This window comes from Podarcis melisellensis (genome assembly GCF_964234715.1).
Source record: "Podarcis melisellensis genome assembly, chromosome: 8".
NCBI classification, from domain to species: Eukaryota; Metazoa; Chordata; class Lepidosauria; order Squamata; family Lacertidae; genus Podarcis; species Podarcis melisellensis.
In genome coordinates, this window is record NC_138540.1 from 78925081 (window position 1) to 78941058 (window position 15978).

The 15978-nt window shown below is 43.1% G+C and overlaps 1 protein-coding gene across 3 annotated transcripts in view; it reads right to left on the reverse strand.

Moving 5' to 3' along the window:
* The window catches only part of LOC309376163 (phospholipase A2 inhibitor gamma subunit B-like), a 46807-nt gene extending 32201 nt beyond the window's left edge, over positions 1 to 14606 (reverse strand). Inside the window, exons 1-5 of one of the 3 annotated variants that reach the window (XR_014171069.1) lie at positions 12949 to 12977; positions 12750 to 12857; positions 11334 to 11480; positions 7300 to 7431; positions 5653 to 6011 (exon numbers count right to left, since the gene is read on the reverse strand). Coding sequence is in view for 2 of the 3 variants with exons in the window: in XM_081922392.1 (XP_081778518.1) it covers positions 5842 to 6011; positions 7300 to 7431; positions 11334 to 11480; positions 12750 to 12857; positions 14343 to 14436 (651 nt within the window). In the remaining variant the exon portion in view is untranslated. Of the gene's footprint in view, positions 1 to 5652; positions 6012 to 7299; positions 7432 to 11333; positions 11481 to 12749; positions 12858 to 12948; positions 12978 to 14342 lie in introns of those variants that run through there. The other 2 variants (XM_081922392.1, XM_081922393.1) reach the window with 2 other exon arrangements.
* Positions 14607 to 15978: the final 1372 nt, after the last annotated feature.

Sequence of the window (15978 nt, forward strand, 5' to 3'; positions counted from 1 at the left end):
TCCCTGCTATCCCGGACCGCTTTTAAAATGCTGGCGGTGGGGAGCAAAGCCTTTCGGCCCCCGCCGGCCTTCCTGGACCTCTTCTGAAGGCCGGAGGGGAGCGAAAGGCTTTGCTCCCCACCGCCAGCATTTAAAAGAGGTCCCCGGAGATTTCCCTATGGGCTTTCTTCTTGCGAAGCAAGCCCATAGGGAAATTTGTCTTGCGGAATGATTCAAAAATGAAAAACTTTTTCGTCTTGCGAGTTTTTCGTTTTGTGAGGCGTTCGTCTTGCGGGGCACCACTGTACCTGAAGTGGACTTCAGTGAGGGCGGATGAAGCCCCAAGGAGAGCGGAGGTGCAGAGGTGCTTTATTTAGGCTGCTCCACCTCCCTTCCTAGCAGGTGACGCACATGGTATTGCAGCTGCTGCTGCTGCTGCTGCTTTTGCACACATCCTCCAACCTCCAGGCATCCCAGAGCTTCAGCTCTTGATATTTTGGTCTGAACTGGAGAGAGAGAGTTTGAGTGGGGGGAGTGCCTGTGTAGGCTTACACAAAAAGCAAATGCTACTCTTCACATAATAGAGGATAACTTTTTCTGATATCCCAATATTCTGACTCCACTTGTTTGGCTCCAAGGTCCCCTTTTTGGCCTTAGGCAGGGGCGTGATGTACCACCTGCAACCCCCTCTCCTGAGTGCTATGGAGAGGCATGCAGGGGCTGCATTTGGCCCCCAGGACAAAATGTTTTGATCTATTTCCACTTTGTTTTAAAATTCAGTAAATAATAATATAAATCAGATGTACTGTACCAGGCCTATGCCAAACTCAGGATATCCTCAGGATTCAATTTTATCTCCTATGCTTCTTAATATATACATAAACCTCAGAGTGGGGACATTGGTTCTAAAGTTTTAAATGTAATGTACATAAAATGTTATGTTTCAATGCCTTTAAAATGTCATGATGAGAAGTCAGTCTACTGCAAAATGCATGACTCATCTCATGACTTGGATTTCATACAGTCCTACTGTTAACCTGACCAAGATGATCAAGGGTCTGGAAACCCTTGAGGGAGTTTGGTATGTTTAGCCTGGAAAAGAGGTGACTGAGAGCAGACATGATAGCCATTTTCAAATATCCAAATGGCTGTCATGTGGAAGATGGAGCAAGCTTGTTTTCTCCAAAGGGTAGGAACTGAACCAATCGATCAACACCACTGCCTCTGGAAGGCAGGAACCTTATGGCTTAAGTACTTCCTACTCCTTCCTACTCTAAAGTTGCCTTTTCCACACTGCAATTCCCTTTCCCTGAAACCATTTCCTTGGAAGGTAGCAAGTGGGCTATCAGCACACTTATCCACTATCAGTTGTCTTGGATCATTAAGAATGGAAAACAATTCTTCCAAATCCATATCCTCCTGTCTCTTCATCCACTGATGGTTAGAGGAATCTTCTGCAGCCAACTCAGTGTATCATGAGGTTGGCAACTACTGACCTAGCTCCACTGGCCCAAAATGGGTGTCGAAGGTGAGCGCGTGGAATTGATTTTGCAGCCCCAGTGACACAGCATGGTTCCTGAAAGTCTTGCTTCACATTCCTCTAGGGCAGGAGTCTGCAACCTTTAAGACAAAAAGAGCCACTTGGACCCATTTCCGAAGAAAAAAAACCTGGGAGCCGCAAAACTCGTCATTATAAAAATAACTTTTTTGTCATTTTTCTCAGAATTATTCCTCCTCATAGAAATAAACGTTAAATTAATAAGTTACCTTTGTGTGTGTGTGTGTTCTTCACTCCCTTTCAAAACAGTGACCAGCATACATGCCCCCTTTCAATGCAGTGACCAGCGTACATGCCCCTTACAATGTAGCGGGCGGGAAGGTGACGTCGGAGCCGCGGCAAAGGTGTAAAAGAGCCACATGTGGCTCCGGAGCCGTGGGTTGCAGACCCCTGCTCTAGGGGTTTGTCTCCTGTCATGGGGCAATATTCCACCTCTGTAGGGGGCACCCAAATTCCGCATCTAGCCCTCTAGGAACCTTCAGAATGGAGGTGCTGCCGTGGGCTTTATATGGTTGCATCTTTCGATGAACTTATTGGAAGACTGTGGGTCATGAAGGTGGGGCGTGTGTGTGTGTTTATTTGAATTCAGCAGTGCTTAGTTTGTTGATGTTTTTAATATTGTTTTGTGGATTATGAGTGCTGTAGTGCTTTGTGAATCTAATAATATGACCTTTGTTCTGGTTGTGCTGCTTCATTTTTTTAGTTATTTTGTTAACAATGTTTTAGAGACGGTCGTTGCTTTTGTTATGTTTAGTAGTTGCTTTACTGATCATTGTCAATTATACCAAGTGATTAATGCTCTAATTGTGATGTTCTGTTAGGTTACTGTTATTTATTGTTTGTTTGTAAGCCACTTTGTGACTCATGTGAAAAGCAGCATAGAAATAGAATAAATGAAATGAAATGCTGTTCCAAGTGTGGCTAGGCAGCCCTGAAGTTGCTGCATCTTCTTTTCCAGCACAGCAGCCTTTTTGCACTTGCAGTTTGGCTGATGCAATATGATGCCATATGTGGCAATCTGGAGTTTGAAATACAGTGAAGTACATTGTTGGCAATGAAATTATGTACACAATGCACACTGGGTCATTTATACGTGACCATCTTTGTATCTCTGAAACAGGAGCCAATTGGCAAATTTATTGTTGTTTTTGTGTTCAGTACCTCAAAATTAGAAAAAAAAATGCTATTTTCATTTCAGAGGCATTTTGTGTGTTTGTATTGTATAAATATATAATACTAACATTACACAAAGAAAACTCCTCCTGGAGATCTGTGATGCTGCCACTCTCCCTCTCTCTCATTGTCCAAACGCCAAAGTTCACTTCTTTCACGCTGCCTTTGGCTTTCAGAACCATCACTCGTGAAACAAAAGCAAAGGACATATAGCTGTGTTAGGGTACATTCCAGCCCCTAAAGTCCACAAGCTTTTCTGGTTATTGATCTCCCCTACCCCTGCACTTCTAAGGGACGCAGGTGGCGCTGTGGGTAAAACCTCAGCGCCTAGGGCTTGCTGATCGCATGGTTGGTGGTTCGAATCCCTGCGGCGGGGTGAGCTCCTGTCTTTCAGTCCCAGCTCCTGCCCACCTAGCAGTTCGAAAGCACCCCTAAAGTGCAAGTAGATAAATAGGTACCGCTATAGCGGGAAGGTAAACGGCGTTTCTGTGTGTTGCGCTGGTGCTGGCTCACCACACTCGCTTCGTCACACTGGCCACGTGACCTGGAAGTGTCTACGGACAGCGCTGGCCCCCGGCCTCTTAAGTGACACAACTGGCCCGTACGGGCAGGGGTACCTTTACCTTTACCCCTGCACTTAAGTATTACCAACTTATTTTAAAGGGCAAGTGACCATATTCTTTATGCCAAGTGGATTTAATGGGGCCGAGGACATCTAGCACTCGAGTCACTGTGCATTTTATTACTGTACTACAAAGGAAACTGTGGAAAGACACCCCTCTCCCCTTTCACAAAATTTCATGTGGCTGACTCTCAGGGAAATCTGGCTAAATTGCCTGGGCTTCTGGAAATCTAATCCCATTTCAGCACTGAGCTTTGAATTCTAGTGTGACCTGATGGCACTCATTTTCCCACATCCAGGGTAGTGAAATTGAGGTTGGCACAGCTTAGGAGACACGTGTCTTTGGAGTTCTTGGGAGGGGGAAGAGATTTAATTTGTTTTCCACACTGTGCTTTAAATTATGGTATAGTGCTATTAGAATTCTAGCAATTTGTGACACTGTGCTGAACCTGTTGTTCCTGGGTCTTGGCAAAGTGCTCCTATACTTTCCTCCAATTAAGGCTGTTCATGCATCAATTCCCTCTCAAACTCCTTCCTGGCCCTTCAGCTTTCTAGAATGATGAAGACCAGGCGTAGGCAAATACGGCCCTCCAGATGTTTTGGGACTACAATTCCCATCATCCCTGACCACTGGTCCTGTTAGCTAGGGGTGATGGGAGTTGTAGTCCCAAAACATGTGTAGGGCCGAATTTGCCTATGCCTGATGAAGAAAACTCCTGATCATCTGAATAATAAATAAACAAATAAATAAGGGGGGAAACGTGCACCCAACCCCTGGGACCATTTCATTATGACTATCTGACCTCCCAAAATTTCAACACCACTTGCAATGGTTTGACCCCTTTCCATTTCAACAGTACTAATTCTACAAACACCTTCCATATCTCCTCAAAATTATTTCTTCTGCATATTCCCCGCTTTACCTTAATAGCACAAAATAGAAAAACCCCTGCAATTCTTTTTCCAACCACACTGTATCACTATATTTCATCCTTATTCTCTTGCTCTGCTTTCTCACACTGTGCTTTCCCCTTATCTGTTGCTTTGATTTCTTGTTTTCTGTTTTCTCCCATTGACTGAAGCTTATTCACAAAGTTTCCCAGGCTATAGGAAAAGAGAAAATGAAATAAGAAAGCCTTTAATTCCAACTTTTCCATTTTTTTTCTTTTTTTAACTCAAACAAAAGTTTTTAAAGACTCCTTTTTCATTCCCAAAAATCATCTCTCTCAGCAGTGTGTCTCTTTCTTCAGCCTCTTCAAAAGGACCTTGTATTATCCACTTATATATGTTCATTAAAATAAAAATATAAAAAAAAACAAAATAAAGGTTTAGGGTCTTTCAAACCAAGTCTCCTTTCCCCCTTCCTTCATCTTCTTCCAAAAGCTCACCCATTATTCCGTATCTAAAGAATAGAAAATTACATTGCTGGCAATCTATATCTAGTGTCTGTAGGTTCCAAATAAATAAATAATAAATAAATAAATAGCCATCCATTTGATGTCCTTTGCCTGAGCCTTTCCCGATCTTATTTTAACTGTTTAGAAACAAATTAAATCCAAGCCCACAATGTCTGTCTCTTTTAGGCCATAAAAAGAAACAAAGGAAATAAAAAACAATCCTTAATCTAAAACCACCAGATTTTGCTTGTTTGGGATATAAAGGGAGAATGCAAGCTGCAGAAGAATTCCTGTGGCTGAGCTATGGCAATCAAAGAACAATAGATGGCAATTGAGGGACATGAGCATTGCAACTGCTTCCCTCTGCCCTGAGACTAGGGATTTGGAAGGTTGCCAGGGTAACTACCCCTGGAACAAGGGTGACTGGAGGAAGAAGGAGGAAAAAGAATTGAGATCCTCTATGAGCAGGCTGCTAGAAGGCCGCCCACACTGCTGTGGGGTACAATGCCACTTTAAAAGGCCTATGAAGGTCTAAATAGGCAAAGAAACCACATTTCTTAAAGCCACAACATTCTCTGATACGTCTCAGTTCTCCAAAGGAGCACAAACCTTGTGTGAGTGCCTGGAACGCCCTGGGCTCTTGCCACCCGACTTTTGTAACCATACCCATTTCTTCCCTCTGCAAAGACTGCCCTTCACCACCATCCCCAACACCATCAAAGACTCTTTATTTGGCAAATTCTTCATGTGCCCCTTCCATGAGAGGTCCAGAGGGCTTCAACATGAGAAAAAGAGCTTATTCTTTATTTGACAAATACAGACACAGAACACAGATTTATTTGCCATACCATTTTATTGTGATCATGATCAAGAGAAGTTTAAGCATACACTGTAATATCATGAGGAAGAGTACCCAAGCCCCACTTTTCTACTTTAGCTTATCCATCCCTCCATCCCATTCATCCTACACTAAATGCCAAATAGGGGACTCTGCAGTCCTGTGAAACCCCCTTTCTCTGCACTCCCAATATCAGGCAAGCAATCTCCTCCCCCAATGCAGCTGCAAATCATGGATGTCAAAGGGGAAGACTTTGCTATCTTCTAATTACTCATCAAGGTTGGACTTCTTTACTCTTCAAGGTTGGTGGTGCTGCAGTATGACAGCATTGTGCTTGGTTGATTCTGTCAAAAGTGTAATCATAAGTCACTGATGTCCTTGCCAGCCTGCAAAAATCCCGTGTTGCACAGCCTTTGAAAGCCGTATGAGAACGATAAAAGCCATCTAATAAAGAGAAAAAAGCATAGTCATACCAAGGTCACAGGGTGCAGGAGACAGAATGGGAACATTTTAATCATTATAAACTGTATTGTGCATATAGAAACATGTTAAAATCACATCCTAATAAATAAATAAATAAATAAAAGTCAACTTTGTTCTTATGTAGCAGGGGCCCAACCCACATGCATATGGAATTCAAAATCCATGGCTTTTTTTTTAAGGCTCTTTAAATTTCTCTCTCTGTGTGTGTATGTATATATATATGTGGGTGTGTGCTTGTAATTTAACAAACAGATTATTTGTCTCTTTCACATATACATGTACACACCAGAGGCAGAAGCACATAGTCTCATCCAGGCGCCCCATGGGACACAGAAGCCGTTTAACTGGCTATGAGCTATGAGCCAGAACTGGCTATGAGCCAGAACTGAACAACCCGCTTGGTGAGTTCCTGCACCGCACTGTGGCGCGTCACGTCACAGCACAGGGACTCGCTTCCGCGGTGTTGGAAATCACGCACGCAGATGCCAGAAATTGTGTCTTCACATGTGCAGACTTGCGAGGATGCTGGAAATCGCATCTGCACATCTGCAGACTCAGGCAAATGCCAGAGATCGCAGGTGGGTACGCTCATGCGCACTCGCTATCCAACTCACGGAGGGGCTCCGTGGGACTGATCCAGCCCTGGCAAGGTAGATCTTGCCAACACCTAGTCTCATCCATATAGGTAAAGATGGTCAAGGACCCCTGGACGGTTCAGTCCAGTAAAAGGCAACTGTGAGGTTTTGGCGCTTATCTCGCTTTCAGGCTGAGGGAGCTGGCATTTGTCCACAGACAGCTTTCTGGGTCATGAGGCCAGCATGACTAAACTGCTTCTGGTGCAACAGGACACCATGACGGAAGCCAGAGCATACAGCAACAACATTTACCTTCCCACTGCAGCAATATTTATCTACTCACACCGCAGTGCTTTTGAACTGCTAGGTTGGCAGGAGCTGGGACAGAGCAATGGGAGCTCACCCCATCACGCAGATTCCAACCACTGACCTACCAATCGGCAAACCCAAGAGGCTCAGTGGTTTAGACCACAGCACCACCCGCTCACATTATATGCAAAGCAAAGGCTATTGGAATGCTAATATTTTTTGGGGGGAAACTCCCCTTCCCGTACACATACTATATGTTTTCTTGCAGGAAGCCACAGATTGAATGAGACAGCAACCCACCCACACACCTTAGCAAACTGTGTCCACCTCCCACCTCTGACTCAATGGTTAACCACAGTACTTACAATTAGCCATCACAAACTCTATGCACAGATTCTCTTCACCTCTACACCTGACAGTCTCTGAGTCCTGACAATCTTCAAAGCTGGAAGAAATGCAGCCTGGGCACACCAAACCATTGTAGGGCGGATCCGACTCTGCCAAAAGCAACCATTAGAATCAACACATGAATCCAGACCAGATGTCTCTATTTTAATTCCTAGGCTCCAGTTGTCTAATCCTATGAGATATGTGCAGTGTTTCCACTGCATTCTGCTTCTAGAACCATTCACTGATGCAATTCAGTTGAAGAGTCTGGCAACCAGTTTATGAAGAAAAGGGAGCAATTTTAGTTGCTGCTGTCCTGAGATAGACTGGAGAGACTCTACCCACACTATGGGTGAATTTCACTCTTGAGAGGAGAGCTGGACTTACTGCAGGAGGTGACAAAGAAACATCTTGGCATCAACAACTTGGCAAGATTCTTGTGGAAAGCTGAGATTTACCAGGTTGTAAGGCTAGGTGAGAAAATGAACGCTCCCAGAAGATAACTGAAGATGGTCTGTCATACGGGGAGAGAGATTAGGAGCTACTTTTGCACTTATTTTCTCTCACTCTCTTTCTCTCTTCTCTTTCATGCTGTTGATAAATAAGTGTTATGTTTAATAGTTGCATCTGAGCTGAATGGATAATATTTTTTCTTTTTTGAATGGGATGAGATGTGGAGATTATTACCTGGCTGTCAAAGTGAATAAGTTGAAAAGCTGCTCTTTATGCGTTATATATTATGTACTATATTCCATTATGTATTATTACACATGACTTAATACTCTGAGTTATATTTATGAATATAATGTTATGAAGGTATACTATGTTGTTTACTTTGTTGCTGTGTTGTAAACTGTCCTGTGACCTATTGATGAAGGGCAGTATATAAATTTCTCAAATAAATAAATTTTGTTTTCATGTTGTATTTATTATATTTATATACCACTCAATACATAAAACCGTCTCTCTCTCTCTCTCTCTCTCTCTCTCTCTCTCTCTCTCTCTCTCTGTGTGTGTGTGTGTGTGTGTGTGTGGTTTTTTTTAAGGGACCCCTGGACAGTTAGGTCCAGTTGAATTTGCACAAAAACACTGTTTACCTTTCCATCCCAGTGGTAGCAATTTATCTACTTTTGCTGGAATGCTTTGTAACTGCTAGGTTAGCAAGAGCTGTAATAAAGCAACGGGAGCTCATTCCATCGCATGGATTTGAGGTGCTGACCCTACGATCGGCAAGTCCAAGAGGCTCAGTGGATTAGACCACAGTGCCATCCATTTCTCTCTCTCTCTCTGTGTGTGTGTGTGTGTGTGTGTGTGTGCGTGAAACTGAGTAACCACAATAAAATAAAATGCAGTTTTCAATGTAACTACAATACATTGCAATGATATTACAGTGGTACCCCGGGTTAAGAACTTAATTTGTTCTGAAAGTCTGTTCTTAACCTGAAACTGTTCTTAACCTGAGGTACCACTTTAGCTAATAGGGCCTCTCGCTGACACTGCGTCTCCGCCTTGCAATTTCTGTTCTCATCCTGAAGCAAAGTTCTTAACCCGAGGTACTATTTCCGCGATAGCGGAGTCTGTAAGCTGAAGTGTTTGTAACATGAAGTGTCTGTAACCTGAGGTACCACTGTATTTTTAAAAACACAGCAACACATTATGAAATATCTTTAGAGTCAGGGACCCCCTCCTTCATGCACTAAACACTACACACCACAGCCTAATCCTGATTTACATATGCACAAATGATAATATTTATATGACTCATCCCTGTCTTTTCAGCTAATACATACAAAACACATCACCCATCCAGTCATTCCAGTATCTCTATCTCAATCAGTCACCAACCACTAACTCCACTCACTCCTTCCCCTCAGGAAAAAAAAGTATTGATGGCAGCTAATGGATTGAGGTTGAATGTCAACAAGATAGAAGTACTGTTTCTGGGGGACAGAGGGTGGACATGTATGGGGGCTCCGTGGTCCTAAATGGAGTAACTAAGCCCCTGAAGGACCAGGTGCATGGCCTGGGCCTCATTCTGGACTCACAGCTGTCCATGGAGGCACAAGTTAATTCTGTGTCCAGGGCAGCTGTTTACCAGATCCATTTGTTAGGCAGGCTGAGAACCTGTCTGCCTGTATACTCTCCTGCCAGAGGGGTGCATGCTCTGGTTATCTCCCCCTTGGACTACTGCAGCACACTATGTGGGGCTGCCGGATTGGTGAGTGGGAGCAGCCAGTGGACAGAAAGAAATTGTGGACAGAAGGACGGAGAGCACTGGATTCCTGCCAGCTCTTCTAGGGCCCGGAGGAGCTGGAGGGGGTCCTTTTGATCTTGGAGGAATTCAAATAATTCTCACATAATATAGAGCCGGGAAGCATGCCCCATAATACAGCATTTTATACAAACATATGCAGATATCAGCTCATTAAGAGGCATCAGAGAGAATTTGTTGACTTGCCATTTATAAACTCTATTTTTGGAACAAAGCCTGTTGCCATTAATGAGAACTTGACAGTCAAAGGAGAGATAAGAGGACTGAATACCAAAATAATTGGACAGAGAAGGAGATGAATAAAACAAATGCCTGCTGTGTGTTAACAATACAAAAACTTTGCTACAGAAGATGTGAGCCACAGAAACGACTGATTAGACTGAGAATCAGGATGAATAATATTAGTTTTGAATTTGGAAAAAAAGCCGAAACATGAGAGATATGAATGAGGATGGATATCTCTAGACAACTAGAACATGGGAATTCCCCAAAATTATTTATTATTGGAATATATAAATGGTGGTATTGTTATTATTGTAATATGCATTGATTTGATTTGATATTAATTGGAAGATTGTTATTGAAAATGAATAAAAAAATTAACACAAACACTGGCTCCCAGTATGTTTCTGGGCATAATTCAAAGTCTTGATGCTGGCCTTTAAAGCTATAAACAGCCACAAACCAGTATACCTGAAGAAGCATCTCTACCCCCATCATTCAGCCTGGACACTGAGGTTCAGTTCCAAGGGCTTTCTGGTGGCTCCTTCACTGCAATAAGTGAGGTTGTGGGGAAGCAGGCAGAGGGGCCTTCTTGGTAGTGGTACCCACCCTGTGGAATGCTCTCCTATCAGACGTCATGGAGATAAGTAACTAAACAACCTTTAGAAGACATCTAAAGACAGCTCTGTATTGGGAAGTTTTTAACATTTTATGTTTTATTATGTTTTTGTTTAAGCTGGAAAACACTAAGTTTGGCTGGGACAACCCAGTCAGGTGGGTGGGGTACAAATATTATTAGTATTACAAACCCAAGGAGACATTGAAACTCATCATTTATTGAAATAGCCATTCTAATTACCACCCAAGACTCACAGAGATCTACTGTTCCCAACAGCAAACAGGCGCTCTCATAAATTGCCATCTCCCACCAAAGGATAGGTGGAGCTGCACACATCTGCTACCTGGTTCTCATACTTTCCACCAAGGAGTGCACTCAGACAATTCAACCCACACAAGATGACCTCCCCCCCCCCCGCAAAAACCCTTGGCAGAGGGCACCCTCAACCCAATCCCTCAGCAGTGCTGCTTTGTAGTTTTCTGGATGGCCGTTAGTACCAACAGATGGTTCCCCTCACTTCCTCCTCGGATCTGCACAACAGGATAACACCCAGGGTCAGCACGGCTATCAGGGAACAAGGAGGACATGTGTTCTTCTCTCCTTCTCTCTCTCTCTCTCTCTCTCTCTCTCTCTCTCTCTCTCTCTCTCTCTCTCTCTCTCTCTTTCTCATCCCCCAATTTATCCAGGGTGTTTTCTCCACATTCTCAGGGGTCGTCTGAAGCTCTTGATCAATCAACAGTTAACATAGGCTAGCTGTTTTCTCCCATGCAAACTAGGAGAAGAATCTTGGTCTAGAACAGTAGCATTAGTCTATTCTATGGGTACCCAAGGATGAAACCTGAAACTGAAATGACCTTCATTCTCAGGGTATGTAGATTCAAAAGCATGCAGATATTTACCAGGTGCGGATTGGTTATTGCAGTAATCACCCTGACAGCAGTGGATTCTACGGCGGAAATATCTATCTTCTAGTGTAGTAAAGCTGTAATCCCCTGGGGTACAATCTGAAGTGCATCCCCACATTTCTGTTTCAAATATCATATCACCTGTGAGAGAGACAAAAAAAAGAAAAGGGTACAATTCAAAACCAAAATTTTACAAACCAGCCCCCTAATAGTTGAAATTTATATGATGCTTCCTAATACAGTGTTACCTCGGGTTAAATACTTAATTCATTCCGGAGGTCCGTTCTTAACCTGAAACTGTTCTTAACCTGAAGCGCCACTTTAGCTAATGGGGCCTCCTGCTGCTGCCATGCCACTGGAGCACAATTTATCTTCTCATCCTGAAGCAAAGTTCTTAACCCAAGGTACTATTTATTTGTTAGCAGAGTCTGTAACCTGAAGCGTATGTAACCTGAAGCGTATGTAACCCAAGGTACCACTGTATACATATTGATGCAACAGAGAAGTCAGATAAATGCTGCTGAGTGACAACATCTTTACCCAATAGAAAAGTGCCTAACCTGCTGATAACATAATATAGAATGTAAGGAGGGAGCTGTAGCCCGAGAAAGGAAAAGAGGTGGTAAGGGAACAACTAGCTATTTTAAGTCAATTCCAATCTCCAGCGCCCGATGAGCTGCACCCAATGATACTAAAGGAGTTTGTGGATGTAATAGAAATACAATTAAGAATCACCTAGCATGTTACACTCTTTGCTTAAAACAGGCAAGTGATTCATGGGGGGAAAGGATGGGGCCCTGTGGCTATGGACTCTCTAGTCCAATTTTCAAACTATGGCATGACAGAGTTAGTTCATTCAAATCAAGATGCCCCAGAAACATTAAATTCCTGTTTTATGGTTACACTACAATATTATTTGTTGTTACAGCATTGTTACAATATTCATTGCTGAGATACAGAAAAGAGAGTTGGTTTGTCCTTTCTCAATATTGTTCCTACTTCCTGAAGAGCCCCAGCAGGTTGTATTATTTCCTGCTCTTTCCTTTTCCCTTTACTCTTTTGATTCCCTTGATTTCACCTCAATCTGGCTCTCACAAAATGAAAAATGTTTTGCAATTAAGCCTTTGTGGGGAGATAGACAGACAGATGGATGATAGATAAATGTTTGTTCTTTTAAAAATAGATCTCTTGTGGCTTCATTTGATTTTAGAATGTATCTATCAGAGTTTGAAGATGTAAGCTGTCACCGGATTGTTGCACTTCTTGACATTTTGACGAGAGCACAGTCTTTGGTCATTTTGCATTCATACATGCACATCATCCACATCATCCATTATTATTATTATTATTCCCTGATAATCCAGGGCCCACACATTCAGCTTTGATTGGACTAAGAGGCTTTACACTCACCTAAATTATATCGAGTAAAATTTGAAATGCAGCTATCCTGTCCATTATGACAGAACTCTGGCACTCCCCTTCCACGGTAAACATACCAGTAACATTGATGCAACACATCTGGGAGGAAAGAGTAAGAAACAATCAGTGCCATGGGTTTCTCATTCCTTGAGAAATGACATCTACATACATTCACAGAGAGAAATCTGACCTTGATCTCAGCTGTTGGATGCAAACCACTATTAACAGACACGAGGAATCTTACTTATCTCAAGATTCCACATGTGTACACACACACACACACACACACACACACACACACAAACACCATCTCTTCTATCTCTCTCTCACACAAATATACACAGACACAGACAGATGCACAGCCTTATTCCCATTCACGCACATTTCCCTGCACCTCAACACATGGTGATAAGAAGATTCAAACCTCCCTCTCATAGTCCCAGTGTTGTTCTCAGTTCTTGCCATCACCAACCATTTGAGCAGTGACATTTTAGATAGGATTTCATAAGTCCTATCACACACTTCCATACACAGCCACATTATTGGTGCTGGTAAGTATACTACCAACAGCCCAACAAATAGCTGTTGGCTAGATGGGGAGGGCCTGGAGGTTATGGGAAGAAAGGTGCAGCAGGAGATGCTTCCCCATCTACCTTCCTTCCCAAACACTGCCAGTTGCCAACACAGGGATGGCAGGTACGCAACCTGTTACAGGCTGCATGAGGTCTTCATGAACAGTGTATCAATCCCAAACAGGATAGCCAGAACAGCACAGGAAGCGCAACTGTTTACCTTGAAGTCAAGCAGCACCTGAGATCCCTGTGTTTTATTCCACCCACTCCCCATTTCTCCATTTGGTGTCACCAATCACTACTTCAGGAAGAAAAAATATGAAAGAATCTGTCCCATTGTTGAGCTGACCTCAAGTAACAGAAATACCCTCTACTAGTGTAACAGCCACCTTTACAAAATTTGCTACACCATCTGAATGTGAGGTTTGTATGAGGTTCATGTCCATAATGCATGTTGGACACATTTGTGCCCCAATCTAAACTCCTAATACTCCACTCTTCTATTTACACTTGTTTTACTCTGAATGGCAAGAAATAATGACTCACTGCCTTGTGGTTGAGTTCAGTTGTTTGCAATTTGGAGCAGTCCCTTTATTCTGCTGGGCCACTGATTCCTTACGGCTGAAACTGAGTTGAGATTCTATGGGTCATTCACAAATCCTTGTGAATGAACCATAGTCTTCACTCTTTTTAACACTCAGAACCATGTTTGCTTGGCTCCTTTAATCCACCTCTAACCCATTCAACTCAACCAAGCTCCCAGTCAAAAGAAAATAAACATAAAAGCAGTGCTCCTTTCCAGACTTCAAAATGAGGTCTGTAACTTAGAACATGTAACTGAAGTTTGCTGGTCTTCTCCCCTCTCCAAAATTTAGAGTCCAGATTCTCAGATCCTCCTATTCTTATCCATATTTTCAGCTCCTTTTCTCTTCCAAAAACCTATTTCAGTCTTTCCATTCTGACCCCTGCCAACATCCATCCAGATATGATTAAGAGAAACATTCCTACTCACCAGAAGAAACTAGGACAAAGAGAACGCACATACTCAGGAAAGCCTTCATAATGCCAGAGCGATCAAAAGCCAAGGAGCACTTGAAACGAACCATCAGGTGAGCTGTGGAAGAAGAAGCTGGCTTGGGGAAATTTATAGGCGAAGGAAAGGTGCCTGAGAATTCCAGCTGGGAAGGAGTGGTGGGATATTATGGAAACAGAGAGTGCATGCTGTCCCAGAAATCCTATTTTTTTAAATTGGAACACAAAGCTCCTTTTTGATTGTGGATGCAATCATTTTTAGGACTTCTGTGGCAGCCAGCCAGATGCCTCTTCCAGTCCAACTGCACCCTCATTGTTAGTTAACTGGAACTTTAAAGAAGTGAATTCCTTCCAGTCTTTCTCCAGTTCTGTTTTATCACAATGCCTGTGGAGCAAACATATTCCCAACAAGGAACAAAGTAATGAGCAATTGGCATGTCACACACACATCTCTTTATCTTCCCAGCAATCAGGTGAACCTGGAACCTGCTTGTATCCATGGAACCACTCCTTTGCATTGTCAGTTTTGTACCTTCTCAGTATCTTTTTAAACGTAGTCATGATGGCTACCTTCCTTCCAGTATGAGAGGCAGTAAGCCTCTTACTACCAGTTGCTGCAGATCACATGTGGAAGATGTGGTCCCCAAAGGGATGCGAACACAGCACCACTGCTTTCTGGGTCTACGGATCAATTTGAAAGTGAGGAGACCCAGAGATTTGTGTGTGTCAGACACTTCCTCTCCTAACAGGGGTGGCTGCCTGAGGCTCAGAAGAGAGAGAAAATAAAAGTTTCAGATCTCTGTGGTAGGGCTGATAGGGCCGATCTTACTCAAGGCTTGCTCTACAACAATGGCTCCATGCTCGGATGAAGTTTTTTTTGGGGGGGGGGGTCCATGGACAATCACACATTCTAAAGAATAGCCCCCAGAGGAAGACAAACACCAGAGAAGCATGTGGGAGAGCAACTGAAAACAGGTTGGACAACACAACCCGAAGCTGCACAAGAGAAACATGCCTACATGATAGGAATGAACCAGTTTTCTTATTTGACTGACACAATGTTTAAGCAGGAAATACTTAGGTTCAGTCCTAAGTGGGGCCATCACTTAATACTGTTCCTGGCACACTCAATATTGTTGGATGGAAGTATGTTTTGAATTGTAATTGTTTTTAGAATGTATTAATCTGTTTCTACTTCATTTTTGTTTTTCAATCTTATGCCTCTTTGCTGACCTAGGCCCCTTGAGGAGGAAGGGTGGGATATAAATTCAATAAATAGTAATTTCAGACCTTTAAACCTTCCCTTTAAACAAATTCTGACAAGACTCAAATTTTGGTTTGGTTTTTGGCAGAATTTAGGCCACAACTTTATTTATTACAGCATGTGAGTGCTTGCATAGGCCCTGATTCGACTAGCTGCCTGCACCGTTGCAGGTAGCGCTGACCCAGAGCACTAGCATAGGTCAGCCTAGGGTGAACATCCACATAGGCGGAAAGCTGGGAACAGGTTATGTCCACCAGCCAGATGTCCCCCTGGACTCTGGCACGGGCAAAACCCCCTCACTGGGTTGACCAAACCATTGAGTCCCTGGATTCCTTTAATGGAATACCCTTCA